Source organism: Acinonyx jubatus, chromosome B3 (genome assembly GCF_027475565.1).
Source record: "Acinonyx jubatus isolate Ajub_Pintada_27869175 chromosome B3, VMU_Ajub_asm_v1.0, whole genome shotgun sequence".
In the NCBI taxonomy this organism is placed as follows: Eukaryota; Metazoa; Chordata; class Mammalia; order Carnivora; family Felidae; genus Acinonyx; species Acinonyx jubatus.
Window position 1 is genome coordinate 28,722,948 of NC_069386.1, and position 14,761 is coordinate 28,737,708.

At 40.1% G+C, this 14,761-nt stretch overlaps 1 protein-coding gene across 5 annotated transcripts in view; it reads right to left on the reverse strand.

Annotated features, from left to right (window-relative positions):
- The window catches only part of SCAPER (S-phase cyclin A associated protein in the ER), a 505,210-nt gene that overhangs the window by 72,630 nt on the left and 417,819 nt on the right, over positions 1-14,761 (reverse strand). For all 5 annotated transcript variants that reach the window (XM_053223692.1, XM_053223691.1, XM_053223689.1 and 2 more), the window contains one exon: positions 14,226-14,458. In XM_053223692.1, the coding sequence (XP_053079667.1) occupies positions 14,226-14,458 (233 nt within the window). The remainder of the gene's footprint in view (positions 1-14,225; positions 14,459-14,761) is intronic.

Below are 14,761 nucleotides of genomic sequence, written 5' to 3' on the forward strand. Positions count from 1 at the left end.
GTGCCTTAATGTTGGGTGGGGCTGCAGGCTGGACTTCAGGTGGGCTGCTGGCTGTGCTCTGATATTGGGCAAGGTTGCCAGCTGGGTTCTCTGGTTGGGAGGGACTCCCAGATCTATCTCATAGTTGGGTGGCGCTGTAGGCTATGCTTTGAGATTTCCCAGGGTCACTGTTAAGGTTTCCTGGTAATGTGTGGGGCCAGAAGCTATGATCAACAATTAGGTAGGGCTGTTGGCTTGGCTACCTGCCTGATCAGGGCTGTAGGATGGGCTTTGTGGCTGCATGGGTTCTCTGGCTGGTCAAAACTGGAGGTGATGCTGAGCAGTTGGGCAGGGATTAAAATTGCTTCTCTGTCCTGGTGGGGCTATAGAACAGGCTCTACAGCCAGTACAGCCTGAGACGGAGGAACCAAATCAGGCAGAACTGCCAATTAAGCTCCTTGCCAAGAGGGGGGCTATCTAGGTTTAGCTTTAGGAATAGGCAGAAATGCTATCTGGGATGTCTGCTCAGGTATCACTGCAAGCTGGAGGGCAGTTCACCAGGATTTGATTGCTTATTGCTGTCAGTCCTACCCCTCCTTCTCCCTTTCAAGTTGATTCTCAATGGTTGAACCCTGCAGATTACCCCTATGATCCTCATGAGGCAAAACCCAAGTGGGCTTCCTGGGAAGTGTCCCACAACACTGGAAGACCTGGACATCCACTTTGGGTTCTCTTTTCACGTTGGAGAAACTATAAGCTTACCAAGACCCTCTCAGGGGCCAGCCTGGGGAAGAGGTGATGTGATCAGAGTGTTAGTTTTTCCTTTCACCCTTCTAATGCAGTCCTTCTTGGTATCTGAAGTCCAGGGAGGGTTCTTCAGACTCACCCACCCCCAATTTCTGGGGTTTTCACACTGGTGTCTTTATCTATAGATAGCTGTTAGTTGGTCTTCTATGGTGGGGGGGACTGAAGTTGGCAGGAACCTATGTTGCCATCTGTTCAATGACACAGTCAGTTCCACAGTAAAGAACTAAGATCTTATAAACAGAGACCTACCACAAGGAATCAACACTGCTCCAAATAAGCAGAAGCATCATCTGCAGCATTGTATTTCCATTTCACAGTATATGATGGTAAGTGATGTTTTAGTGCATTCTATTCATATCTCAACAAAGTAATGGAGGCTTATAGTCCAAGATCAAGGTACCAACAATGTTGAACTCCTCTGAGGACTCTCTCTTTGGTTTTCAGATGGTGCCCTTCTGCTGCTTCTTCACATGTGCATGTGCCCAATGTTCTTAATATAAGAAGAGCTTTTACAATTAAAGACTCAAAATCACTAGTAGAAAAATGGGCAAAGTAAAAGAACAGGCAACTCACAAAAAAATAGAAACATTTAAAAACGTTCAATGTCACTACTATAAAAATAAATATTTTCACCTCTCAATTTGGCTAAGGCTCAAAAGAGTGATGACATCTAGTGTAGACTGAGGGTGCAAGAACATACTCATAGTTAATCTTTGTGTAGGTCAATTTGGCAATATGGACAAAAACCCTTACTGCAATTGTTTGACCCAGAAATTCTACTTCTCAACATTTATTTTAAGAAAACAATCAGTTGCAGGGAAAAATGAGTGTACAAAGATGTTCTTCAAAGTGGCATCTGTAGTAAAAAACTAGAATAACCCTACAGAGTAACAATAGGTTACATGAAACAAATCACTACTACATAAACAAACAATTGGAAAGCCAGCAAAAAGTAATTTGCAAATTCCTATTTAGAAAAATAAATACATAAGACAATATGCACAAGTATTACAATATTTTTTATAAAACCACCACATGTATGTACACCAAAACCAACCCAGTCATTATCTTTGGGTGGAGGAATTAAAGAAAATTTTTGTATTTTTACAAAAATACCCATTTTTCTCTTCTGATTTAACAAATTGTTTTTCTCATTGAGCACACATTACTTTTATAATTAGGAAAAATAAATTATTTTGAAAAGGAGGAGAGAGAAACAGAGAGCCAAGCTATCTGCTATCACAAGAGAACCTGAATACTTAAAGACATAACAATAGAGCAAAGGTCATAAATCTGAGAGATAGTGACAAGGCAGAATCAGTAAGTACTAAAGATTGTTTTTAAATATGCAAATTACTGTCACATTGGTTTCCATACAACACCCAGTGCTCATCCTAACAGGTGCCCTCCACAACACCCATCACCCGTTTCCCCACCCTCCCACCCCCCATCAACCCTCAGTTTATTCTCAGTATTTAAGAGTCTCTTATGGTTTCCCTCCTTCCCTCTCTGTAACTTTTTTTCCCCCTTCCTCTACCCACGGTCTTCTGTTAAGTTTCTCAGGATCCACATAAGAGTGAAAACATATGGTGTCTATCTTTCTCTTTATGACTTATTTCACTTAGCACAACACTCTCCAGTTCCATCCACATTGCTACAAAAGGCCATATTTCATTCTTTCTCATTGCCAAGTAGAATTCCATTGTATATATAAACCACAACTTTTTTTAAAATATGAAATTTATTGACAAATTGGTTTCCATACAACACCCAGTGCTCATCCCAAAAGGTGCCCTCCTCAATGCCCATCACCCACCCTCCACTCACTCCCACTCCCCATCAACCCTCAGTTTATTCTCAGTTTTTAAGAGTCTCTTATGGTTTGCCTCCTTCCCTCTCTGTAACTTTTCCCCTCCCCCATGGTCTTCTGTTAAGTTTCTCAGGATCCACATAAGAGTGAAAACATATGGTATCTATCTTTCTCTGTATGACTTATTTCACTTAGCATAACACTCTCCAGTTCCATCCACATTGCTACAAGAGGCCATATTTCATTCTTTCTCCTTGCCAAGTAGTATTCCATTGTATATATAAACCACAACTTCTTTATCCATTCATCAGTTGATGGACATTTAGGCTCTTTCCATAATTTGGCTATTGGTGAAAGTGCTGCTATAAACATTGGGGTAAAAGTGGCCCTATGCATCAGCACTCTTGTATCCCTTGGGTAAATTCCTAGCGGTGCTATTGCTGGGTCATAGGGTAGATCTATTTTTAATTTTTTGAGGAAGCTCCACACTGTTTTCCAGAGTGGCTGCACCAGTTTGCATTCTCACCAACAGCTCAAGAGGGTTCCCCGTTTCTCCACATCTCGCCAGCATCTGTAGTCACTTGAGTTGTTCATTTTAGCCACTCTGACCGGCGTGAGGTGGTACCTCAGTGTGGTTTTGATTTGTATTTCCCTGATGAGGAGTGATGTTGAGCATCTTTTCATGTGTCTGTTGGCCATGTGGATGTCTTCTTTAGAAAAGTGTCTATGCATGTCTTCTGCCCATTTCTTCACTGGATTATTTCATTTTTGGGTGTGGAGTTTGGTGACTTCTTTATAGATTTTGGATACTAGCCCTTGGTCTGATAGGTCATTTGCAAATGTATTTTCCCATTCTGTTGGTTGCTTTTAGTTTCGTTGATGGTTTCCTTTGCAGTACAGAAGATTTTTATCTTCACGAGGTCCCAATTGTTCATTTTTGCTTTTGTTTCCCTGGCCTTCAGAGATGTGTCGAGTAAGGAGTTGCTATGGCTGAGCTCAAAGAGGTTGTTGCCTGTTTTCTCCTCTAGGGTTCTGATGGTTTCTTGTCTCACATTCAGGTCCTTCATCCATTCTTTATTTTTGTGTATGGTATAAGAAAGTGGTCTAGTTTCATTCTGCATGTTGCTGTCTAGTTCTCCCAGCACCATTTGTTAAAGAGACTGTCTTTTTTCCATTGGATATTCTTTCCTGCTTTGTCAAACATTAGTTGGCCATACTTTTTTGGGTCAAATTCTGGAGAGTCTCTACCCTATTCCATTGGTCTACGTGTCTGTTTTGTGGAAATACCATGCTGTCTTAATGATTACAGGTTTGTAGTAGAGGCTAAAGTCTGGGATTGTGATGCCTCCTGCTTTGGTCTTCTTCAATACTACTTTGGCTATTCGGGGTCTTTTGTGGTTCCATACAAATTTTAGGATTGCTTGTTCTAGCTTCGAGAAGAATGCTGGTACAACTTTGATTGGGATTGCATTGGATGTGGATATAGCTTTGGGGAGTATTGACATTTTAACAATATTTATTCTTCCAATCCATGAGCACGGAATGTTTTTCCATTTCTTTGTATCTTCTTCAATTTCCTTCATAAGCTTTCTATAGTTTTCAACATACAGATCTTTTACATCTCTGGTTAGGTTTATTCCTAGGTATTTTATGATTTTTGGTGCAATTGTGAATGGGATTAGTCTTTCTGTTGCTTCATTATTAGTGTATAAGAATGCAATTGATTTCTGTACCTTACTTTGTATCCTGCAACTTTGCTGAATTCGTGTATCAATTGTAACAGACTTTTGGTGGAGTCTATAGGGTTTTCCATGTATAGTATCATGTCATCTGCAAAAAGTGAAAGCTTGACTTCATCTTTGCCAATTTTGATGCCTTCGATTTCCTTTTGTTGTCTGATTGCTGATGCTAGAACTTCCAACGCTATATTAAACAACAGCGGTGAGAGTGGACATCCCTGTCATCTTCCTGATCTCAGGGGAAATGCTCTCAGTTTTTCCCCATTGAGGATGACACTAGCTGTGGGCTTTTCATATACGGCTTTTATGATGTTTAAGTGTGTTCCTTCTATCCCGACTTTCTCGAGGAGTTTTATTAAGAAAGGATGCTGTATTTTGTCAAATGCTTTTTCTGCATCGATTGACAGGATCATATGGTTCTTTTCTTTTCTTTTACTAATGTGATGTCTCACATTGATTGGTTTGTGAATACTGAACCAGCCCTGCAGCCCAGGAATGAATCCCACTTGATCATGGTGAATAATTCTTTTTATATGCTGTTGAATTCGATTTGCTAGTATCTTGTTGAGAATTTTTGCATCCATGTTCATCAGCAATATTGGCCTGTAGTTCTCTTCTTTTGCTGGGTCTCTGTCTGGTTTGGGAATCAAAGTAATGCTGGCTTCACAGAATGAGTCTGGAAGTTTTCCTTCCCTTTTTCTTTTTTGGAACAGCTTGAGAAGGATAGGTATTAACTCTGCTTTCAATGTCTGGTAGAATTCCCCAGGGAAGCCATCTGGTCCTGGACTCCTATTTGTTGGGAGATTTTTGATAACTGATTCAATTTTTTCACTGGTTATGGGTCTTTTCAAGTTTTCTCTTTCTTCCTGTTTGAGTTTTGGAAGTATGTGGGTGCTTAGGAATTTGTCCGTTTCTTCTAGGTTGTCCAGTTTGTTGGCATGTAATTTTTCATAGTATTCCCTGATAATTGCTTGTATTATGAGGGATTGGTTGTCATAATTCCATTTTCATTCATGATTTTATCTATTTAGGCCTCTCCCTTTTCTTTTTGAGAAGCCTGGCTAGAGGTGTATCAATTTTGTTTATTTATTCAAAAAACCAACTCTTGGTTTCATTGATATGCTCTACAGGTTTTCTTTAGATTCTATATTGTTTACTTCTGCTCTGATCTTTATTATTTCTCTTCTTCTGCTGGGTTTGGGGTGTCTTTGCTGTTCTGCTTCTATTTCCTTTAGGTGTGCTGTTAGATTTTGTATTTGGGATTTTTCTTGTTTCTTGAGATAGGCCTGATTGCAATGTATTTTCCTCTCAGGACTGCCTTCGCTGCATCCCAAAGCATTTGGATTGTTGTACTTTCATTTTCATTTGTTTCCATATATTTTTAATTTCTTCTCTAATCGCCTGGTTGACCCATTCATTCTTTAGTAGGGTGTTCTTTAACCTCCATACTTTTGGAGGTTTTCCAAACTTTTTCCTGTGGTTGATTTCAAGTTTCACAGCATTGTGGTCTGAAAGTGTGCATGGTATGATCTCAATTCTTTTATACTTATGAAGGGCTGTTTTGTGACCCAGTATGTGATCTATCTTGGAGAATATTCCATGTGCACTCGAGAAGAAAGTACCTTCTGTTGCTTTGGGATGCAGAGTTCTAAATATATCTGTCAAGTCCTTCTGATCCAATGTTTCAGGGCCCTTGTTTCTTTATTGATCCTGTGTCTAGATGATCTCTCCATTGTTGTACATGGAGAATTAAAGTCCCCTGCAAATACCACATTCTTACCAATAAGGTTGCTCATGTCTGTGATTCTTTTATATAATTGGGGGCTCCCGTATTTGGCACATTGCATTTATAATTGTTAGCTCTTCCTGATGGATAGACTGTGTGATTATCATGTAATGCCCTTCTTCATCTCTTGTTACAGCCTTTAATTTAAAGTCTAGTTTGTCTGATATAAGTATGGCTACTCCAGCTTTCTTTTGACTTCCAGTAGCATGATAGATAGTTCTCCATCCCCTCAGTTTCAATCTGAAGGTGTCCTCAGGTCTAAAATGAGTCTCTTGTAGACAGGAAATAGATGGGTCTTGTTTTTTTTAATCCATTCTGATACCCTATGTCTTTTCATTGGAGCGCTTAGTCCATTTACATTCAGTGTTATAATTCAAAGATACGGGTTAGGAGTCATTGTGATGTCTGTAGGTTTTGTGCTTGTAGTGATGTCTCTGGTACTTTGTGGTCCTTGCAACATTTCACTTACAAAGTCCCCCTTAGTATCTCTTATAGGGCTGGTTTAGTGGTGATGAATTCCTTCAGTTTTTGTTTGTTTGGGAAAACCTTTATCTCTCCTTCTATCCTGAATGACACACTTACTGGATAAAGGATTCTTGGCTGCATATTTTTTCTGTTCATCACATTGAAGGTTTCCTGCCATTCCTTTCTGGCCTGCCAAGTTTCAGTAGGTAGGTTTGGCACTCCCCTATGTGTCTACTTTTGTATGTTAGGGCCCGTTTATCCCTAGCTGCTTTCACAATTCTCTCTTTATCCTTGTATTTTGCCAGTTTCACTATGATATGTTGTGCAGAAGATCGATTCAAGTTATGTCTACAGGGGGTTCTCTGCACCTTTTGGATTTCAATGCTTGCTTCCTTCCCCAGATCAGGGAAGTTCTCAGCTAGGATTTGTTCAAGTACACCTTCAGCCCCTTTCTGTCTCTCGTCTTCTTCTGGAATTCCTATGGTACGGATATTGTTCCGTTTGATTGCATCCCTTAGTTCTCTAATTCTCTCCTCATACTCCTGGATTTTTTTCTCTCTTTTTCTCAGCTTCCTCTTTTCCCATAACTTTATCTTCAAATTCACCTATTCTCTCCTCTGCCTCTTCAATCTGTACTATGGCCACCTCCATTTTATTTTGCACCTCATTTATAGCATTTTTAAATTCCTCGTGACTATTTTTTAGTCCCTTGATCTCTGTAGCAATAGATTCTCTGCTGTCCTCTATGCTTTTTGCAAGCTCAGTGATTAATTTTATGACTGTTATTCTAAATTCTTGTTCCGTTGTATTGCTTAAATCGGTTTTGATTAATTGGTTAGCTGTCGCTACTTCCTGGAGTTTCTTTTGAGGAGAATTCTTCTGTTTCATCACTTTGGGTAGTCCCTGCGGTAGCTCCAAACTGCAGGGCACTTCCCCTGTGCTGCCGGGGGTAACTTGTGTTGGTGGGTGGGGCCGCAGTCAGATCCCATGTCTGCCCCAGCCCACCGCTGGGGCCACAGTCAGACTGGTGTGTACCTTATCTTCCCCCCTCCCAGGGGCAGGACTCACTGTGGAGTGGTGTGGCCCCTGTCTGGGCCATTTGCACACTGTCAGGCTTGTGCTGCTTCAATGGGATCTGGCCAAGGGCTTATTAGATGGGGTGGATCTGCAAGGTGCATAGGGGCGGAAGGGGCAGGCTTAGCTAGCTTTGTTGGTGGTGGTCCCCTGCGGGAGGGGCCCTGCAGCACCAGGAGGGAGGCAGGTCAGTTGGAGGGATGGACCCACAGAAGCACAGCATTGGGTGTTTGCCTGGTGCAAGCAAGTTTGGTGATGGGAACTGGTTCCCTTTGGAATTTCAGCTGGGGGATGGGAGAGGGAAATGGAGATTGCCAGCACCTTTGTCCCCCCGTTGAGCTGAGCTCTGTCTTCTGGGCTCAACAACTCTCCCTCCTGGCATCCCCTTGCCCTCCCCACTCTCCGAGAGCAGAGCTGTTGACTTTCAACATTCCAGATGTTAAGTCCTGCTGGCTGTCAGAACTCACGGAGTCTGCCCCTCTCCTTTTGCAAGCCAGACTTCAGGGGTTCTTCTTTGCCTGGAGGGCTGCCCCTCCACCACCCCGGCTCCCACCTGCCTGTCTGTGTAGCATGCACTGCCTCTCTGTCCTTCCTACCCTCTATCGTGGGCCTCTTGTCTATGCTTGGCTCTGGAGAATCTGTTCTGCTAGTCTTCTGGTGGTTTTCTGGGTGTTTAGGCAGATGTGGATGGAATCTAATCAATCAGCAGGACAAGGTGAGCCCAGCATCCTCCTACCCAGCCATCTTCCCAGGTCTCTCCTCAAGAGCCAGACAGGCAGGCCAGACATCGAGCTCCAAAAGTGGGAAAGAGGTGACTTGGATCTGGATTTTTGTGTCTCCACACTCCAAGGTCGTTCAGCTTGCACCGTAGGGAGCCACACCCTCGGTTGAGCCTTAGACATTAAGATGCGACTTGCTCTTCTCACCAGGGCAAGTCTGTCTCTACTCAGTAAATACTAAAGACTTAATTGGATATTGATTTGGTAAAAGAGTCTCTGTGAGGAGTGTTTGACAGTGGTCAGATTGCTGGCTTAAGTAACTGGGATATCAGTGCCACTGAGAAGGACAAATCACACAGGAAAAGGAGCTCCTCTGGGTGAAAAGATTATGTGTTCAGTTTTGAACTTGTGCAGCCTGATGGGCCTATGCTATATTCTGATATGAGGCTAGGGTTTGTTGGTTAGGAAAGTGCTAAAGTATAGTTTTATAACTTCTTGAATAGATGCCTTTCATTTGATAACTTTTGATTCCAAAAGACTGGTATCAGTTAGTGACTTGGAATCATCTATTTGCCTTCTGGTTTCACAGTTTGATTTCCCTGTTTTAAGACATAAATATCTACTTGGATATGATGAAAAGGACTGTGCTTTAGTAAGACTTTAAAGAGCCAAAGAAACCTTATAAAAGAAGAACACAGCTGGAGGCATTACACTTCACGATTTCAAACTAATTACAAAGCTATCATAACCAAAACAGTATGGTTTTGGCATAAAAACACACACAGATCAACAGAACAGAATTGAGAACCCAGAAACAAACCCGTGCATATACAGTCCACAAATTTTTGACAAGGGAGCCAAGAACAGTCAACGGGGAAAGGACAGTGTCTTCAATAAATGGTGCTGGTACAAATAGCCACTTGCAGAAGAATGAAATTGGATATCTATCTTACACTGCTCACAAAAATGAACTTCAGATGGATTAAACTTAAGTGTAAGACCTCAAACCATAAAACTCTTAGAAGAAAATACAGGGAAAAACTCCTTCACATTGGACTTGGCAAATATTTTTTTGCATATGATAAGAAACAGAAGCAAAAATGAACAAGTGGGACTACATCAACCTTAGAGGCTTCTGCACAGCACAGGAAACAACAAAGTGAAAAGGCAGCCTATTGAAAGGGAGAAAATATTTGCAAACGATATACCAGATAAGGGGTTCATATCCAAAATATATAAGGCACTCTTACCATTCAATAGTAAAAACACAAATAATCTGATTAAAAAGTGGGCAAAGGACCCAAATAGACATTTTTGCAAAGAACATACAGATGCCCACCAGGTACAGGAAAAGACACTCAACATCACCAATTATCAGGGAAAGTACAAATCAAAACCACAATGAGATCCACTTCAAACCTGTTAGAACAGCAATTATCAAAAAGACGGGAGATAATTATGGCAAGGATGTCAAGAAAAGTGAACCCTCGTACACTTTTGGTGGGAATGTAAATTTGTATAGCCACTGTGGAAAATAGGGACATTCCTCAAAAAATTAAAAACACAACTACCATACAATCCATCAAATCTACTTCTGTGTATACATATGAGGGAAATGAGTCACTATCTCAAAGAGATACCTGTACTCCCATGTTCACTGAAGCACTATTCAAAATAGCCAACACATGAAAACAACTCTAAGTGACTATAATGGATGAATGAATAAAGCAAATGGGTGTTATGTGTGTGTGTGTGTGTGTGTGTAATAGAATATTATTCATCCAAAAAAAGAAGGAAATCCTTCCATTTGCAACAACACTGATGGACCCTGAAGACATTATGCTGAGTAAAATAAGTCAGACAGTAAGATATATACTGTATGATCTCACTTACATATAAGTAGAATCTAAAAATGCCAGACTTCTAGAAATAGAGAGTAGAATGGTGGTTACTAAGGCCTAGGGGCTAGGGAAAATTAGATGTTATTAAAGGGTACAAACTTTATAATATGACTAAGTTCTGGGGATTAATGTACAGCACAGTGACTATAGTTAACAATACTGTATTACATACTTGGAAGTTGCTAAGAGAGTAGCATTTATTTATTTATTTATTTATTTATTTACTTACTTTTATTTATTTTTTAAATTTACATCCAAGTTAGTTAGCATATAGTGCAATAAGTAATGATTTAAGGAGTAGATGAGTAGCTCATCCCCCCTCCCACAACCCCTCCATTAACCCTCTGTTTGTTCTCCATATTTAAGAGTCTCTTATGTTTTTGTCCCCCTCCCTGTTTTTATATTATTTTTGCTTCCCTTCCCTTATGTTCATCTGTTTTGTATCTTAAAGTTCTCATATGAGTGAAGACATATGATTTTTGTCTTTCTCTAATTTCACTTAGCATATTACCTTCTAGTTCTAGTTCCACCCACGTAGCTGCAAATGGCAAGATTTCATTCTTTTTGATTGCCAAATAATACTCCATTGTATACATATACCACATCTTCTTTATCCATTCATCCCTCAGTGGAAATCTTGGCTCTTTCCATACTTTGGCTATTGTTGATAGTGCTGCTATAAACATGGGGGTGCATGTGTCCCTTCAAAACAGCATACCTGTACCCCTTGGATATATACCTAGTAGTGCAATTGCTGGGTCATAGGATAGTTCTATTTTTAGTTTTTTGAGGAACCTCCATACTGTTTTCCAGAGTGGCTGCACCAGTTTGCATTCCCACCAACAATGCAAAAGAGATCCTCTTTCTCCACATCCTTGCCAACATCTGTTGTTGCTGAGTTATTAATGTTAGCCATTCTGACAGGTGTGAGGTGGTATCTCATTGTGGTTTTGATTTGTATTTCCCTGATGGTGAGTGATGTTGAGCATTTTTTCATGTGTCGGTTGGCCATCTGGATGTCTTCCTTGGAGAAGTGTCTATTCATGTCTTTTGCCCATTTCTTCACTGGATTCTTTGTCTTTTGGGTGTTGAGTTTGATAAGCTCTTTATAGATTTTGGATACTAACCCTTTATCTGATATGTCATTTGCAAGTATCTTCTCCCATTCTGTCGGTTGCCTTTTAGTTTTGTGGATTGTTTCCTTTGCTGCGCAGAAGCCTTTTATTTTGATGAGGTCCCCGTAGTTCATTTTTGCTTTTGTTTCCCTTGCCTCTGGAGACGTGTTGAGTAAGAAATTTCTGCAGGCAAGATCAAAGAGGTTTTTGCGTGCTTTCTCCTCGAGGATTCTGATGGCTTCCTGTCTTACATTGAGGTCTTTCATCCATTTTGAGTTTATTTTTGTGTATGGTGTAAGAAAGTGGCCCAGGTTCATTCTTCTGCATGTTGCTGTCCAGTCTTCCCAGTACCACTTGCTGAAGAGACTGTCTTGATTCCATTGGATATTCTTTCCTGCTTTGTCAAAGATTAGTTGGCCATTATGTTTGTGGGTCCATTTCTGGGTTATCTATTCTGTTCCATCGATCTGAGTGGCTGTTCTTGTGCCATTTGTTTGTTTTTTGTTTCCTAGGACCTTGTATGGTATCTAGCACAAAGTGCTACAGGTGACCATAGTATGAACTGATATATATTTGAGAATCTCTTAGATCTAGACACTTGACTGAACCATGTAAAATAATGAGAATAAATACTGTTATTACCATCTCTGTTATATATCCTCTGGCCTCTTTTATATCACACGAGAAGAAAGGGACATATGTCAGGGTAGTGTGCTCGGCTCCAGCTCTACTTCTGGAGTATAGGCTAGAGAACAGCACCAAAGACTGTTGGAACTTTCTGTCCAGTTTTACAACTCTACAGATATAAGCTGACAAAAAACTCCCAAGTAATGGCAGGGAGTGGAGTGAGATTTCTTGTTAGTTTATATCTGAGAAGGTGAGAGAGCAAGCATGGAAATAATTAGACATGTTCTGTTTGCTTCTGATCCAAAATATAGTTTGTGGTTCTACACAAAGTCATCATCAATCAACTAACAATGCATTATTTATAAGAAAACAATCTTCAGCAGAAGTGGTTCAAGTCAGAGAAACAGTGGCAGAGTTTTGTTCTGAAAGGCTGTAATTGTCAATCAGTCTTTTTAAGTTACCTGAGTTATTTGGTTTGGGAGATTACCACTGTTATTTCTTCCCTAATACCTTCCTCCTCTATAGAGGATCTGGTAACTATAATAATATATAATAATATATGTGAAAATGTATGTCCTTTCTCCTGGAAAGCCCATTAGAATTACACTGAAGCGCTTGGGGGCAAGGCTGTGGCTATGTTGCCTGGACGAGAATGCAGGGTTGCTGCATCACACAGTAGCCCAAGGGAGAATGTAGGGACAGAATAGCATTTATCAACCGAGGAGCTAGGTTCTACAGTGACCAATGGAGATGGGGAAATTGAATGGGATAAAGCAAATGAGAGAAAAGTCCAGGGAGGTTAAAAGTCAAGTGCTGTAGGGGCGCCTGGGTATCTCAGTCAGTTAAGCATCCAACTTCAGCTCAGGTCATGATCTCAAGGTTCGTGAGTTCGCGCCCCATGTTGGGCTCTATGCTGACAGCTCAGAGCCTGGAGTCTGCTTCGGATTCTGTGTCTCCCTCTCTCTCTGCCCCATCCACGATCCTGCTCTGTCTCTCTCTCTCACTCTCTCAAAAATAAATAAACATTAAAAAAAGTTTTAAAAACCTGTTGGGATGAGCACTGGGTGTTGTATAGAAACCACTTTGACAATAAATTATATTTAATATAAAAAATTAAAAGAAAAGTTAAGTGCTATAAGATAAATCGTTGTAGACCCAAAGGACCTAGTACTTTCTAGCAATAAATATGCTTGGGGAGAGAGGGCAGGCAGATGGAAGGGATATGTGAACAAAATAAGCAAGGGTAAGAAAGATACTGAATGAAACAACTGTTCCCAAGAAAGCACTACAAGAAACCAGCAGAAATATAAGAACTGTTCTGAGACAAATGAAGAAGAAGGCATTCTCTTTTCTATTAACCTACCATAAGCTTCAGAGCAACAAATTTCATGGATTTTTCAAACTGGAGATCAGTGCTGATCACAGAAAAGCTGCAGATAGGTGGGGCAGGTAAGTGATTAACACCAAATGGAACCCTATTGGGAAATTAAATGTCCTACTTGATTCAAGATGCATGAGGAAAAAAGAGTTCAGATGTCAAAACAGGAGTAAATTTCCCTGGAGAAAAGGTGACCTTAGCAGGGTTGACCTTGAACAGGTGTCAGAAATCGCTACATTTGTGTAGTGCAAAGCACACAGGTTTTGGTAGTCCAGCAAGACCTGAGTTCCAATCTCAAATCTCCTACTTACTTGTAAATCTATCTATTAAATAAACTTAGGCAAAGCACTTAACCTCCCTGAGCATTTTCACATGCTACAAAGTCTAAATTAGAAATCCTACACTTCAAGGGCTGCAAAGCCTCTACTACATTATAATACCTTACACATAATGAGTGCTCCATAAATGGTAGCTATTACTGTTTTAAGTCCAAATCAAATTTAAAACAAGAGATGACCTGAAATAGGAGAATTCTCAGAAATTCTTGATTTGGGAATAGTTGACAGCAAGAAAGTTATAAAAGCTTGGACACTACATATTCTAATATCAAATATCTAAATATCAATAATGACAGATGAGCTCTAACTGTATTGCTTTTCATTAACAGGATTTTTCTTCTCTGTGGTACAAAATGTAGTGTATTTATTGCCAAGAATTTATGGACGGTATCATGAGAACATGCCATCATATGGACCCTGAGATTTAAATTATTTTAATATAACTTTTTTTTAAAGAAGAAAGTTTGAAGAAGTCTAGCAATTTTACCTGATGAGGTCCTGAACTCGACTGTTAAAAGTATCACCTTGTGAGGGTTTGTTTTTCATTTCCTGTGTCGATATTTTTGATGTATCTGGCTGGCTGTTTCCATCTGGTCGATTGGCAATCAGGCAGCTAAAAACCACAGCACTGACTTTGAGAAGTCCAGTTGTCAAACCTTCAAAAAGTTGCTTATTTGTATTTCTTCCCAAAATAGCATTATTTTCATCTGGAACATAAACCTAGATGGAAAAAAAATACAGTAATTATATTTCAGGAAAACCACCAGACGTGGACAGAGATAATGTGGAACATTTCTGGAATCATAAATAATTTTGAAATTGTAGAAGTGGCTAGCTAAATATTAGAGTGTTGGTTCTGAAGTTAGATTGCTGAGTTCAAGTCTCAGCTTTATCCTTGCTAGTTGAGCGACCTTGGGCATGTTGTTACTTCAAAGCTTCAATATATTCTCATTTATAAAAGAGGGACAACAACAGTGCCTATATCATAAGATTCTAGTGAGGATTAAATGAGTTAATCCACAT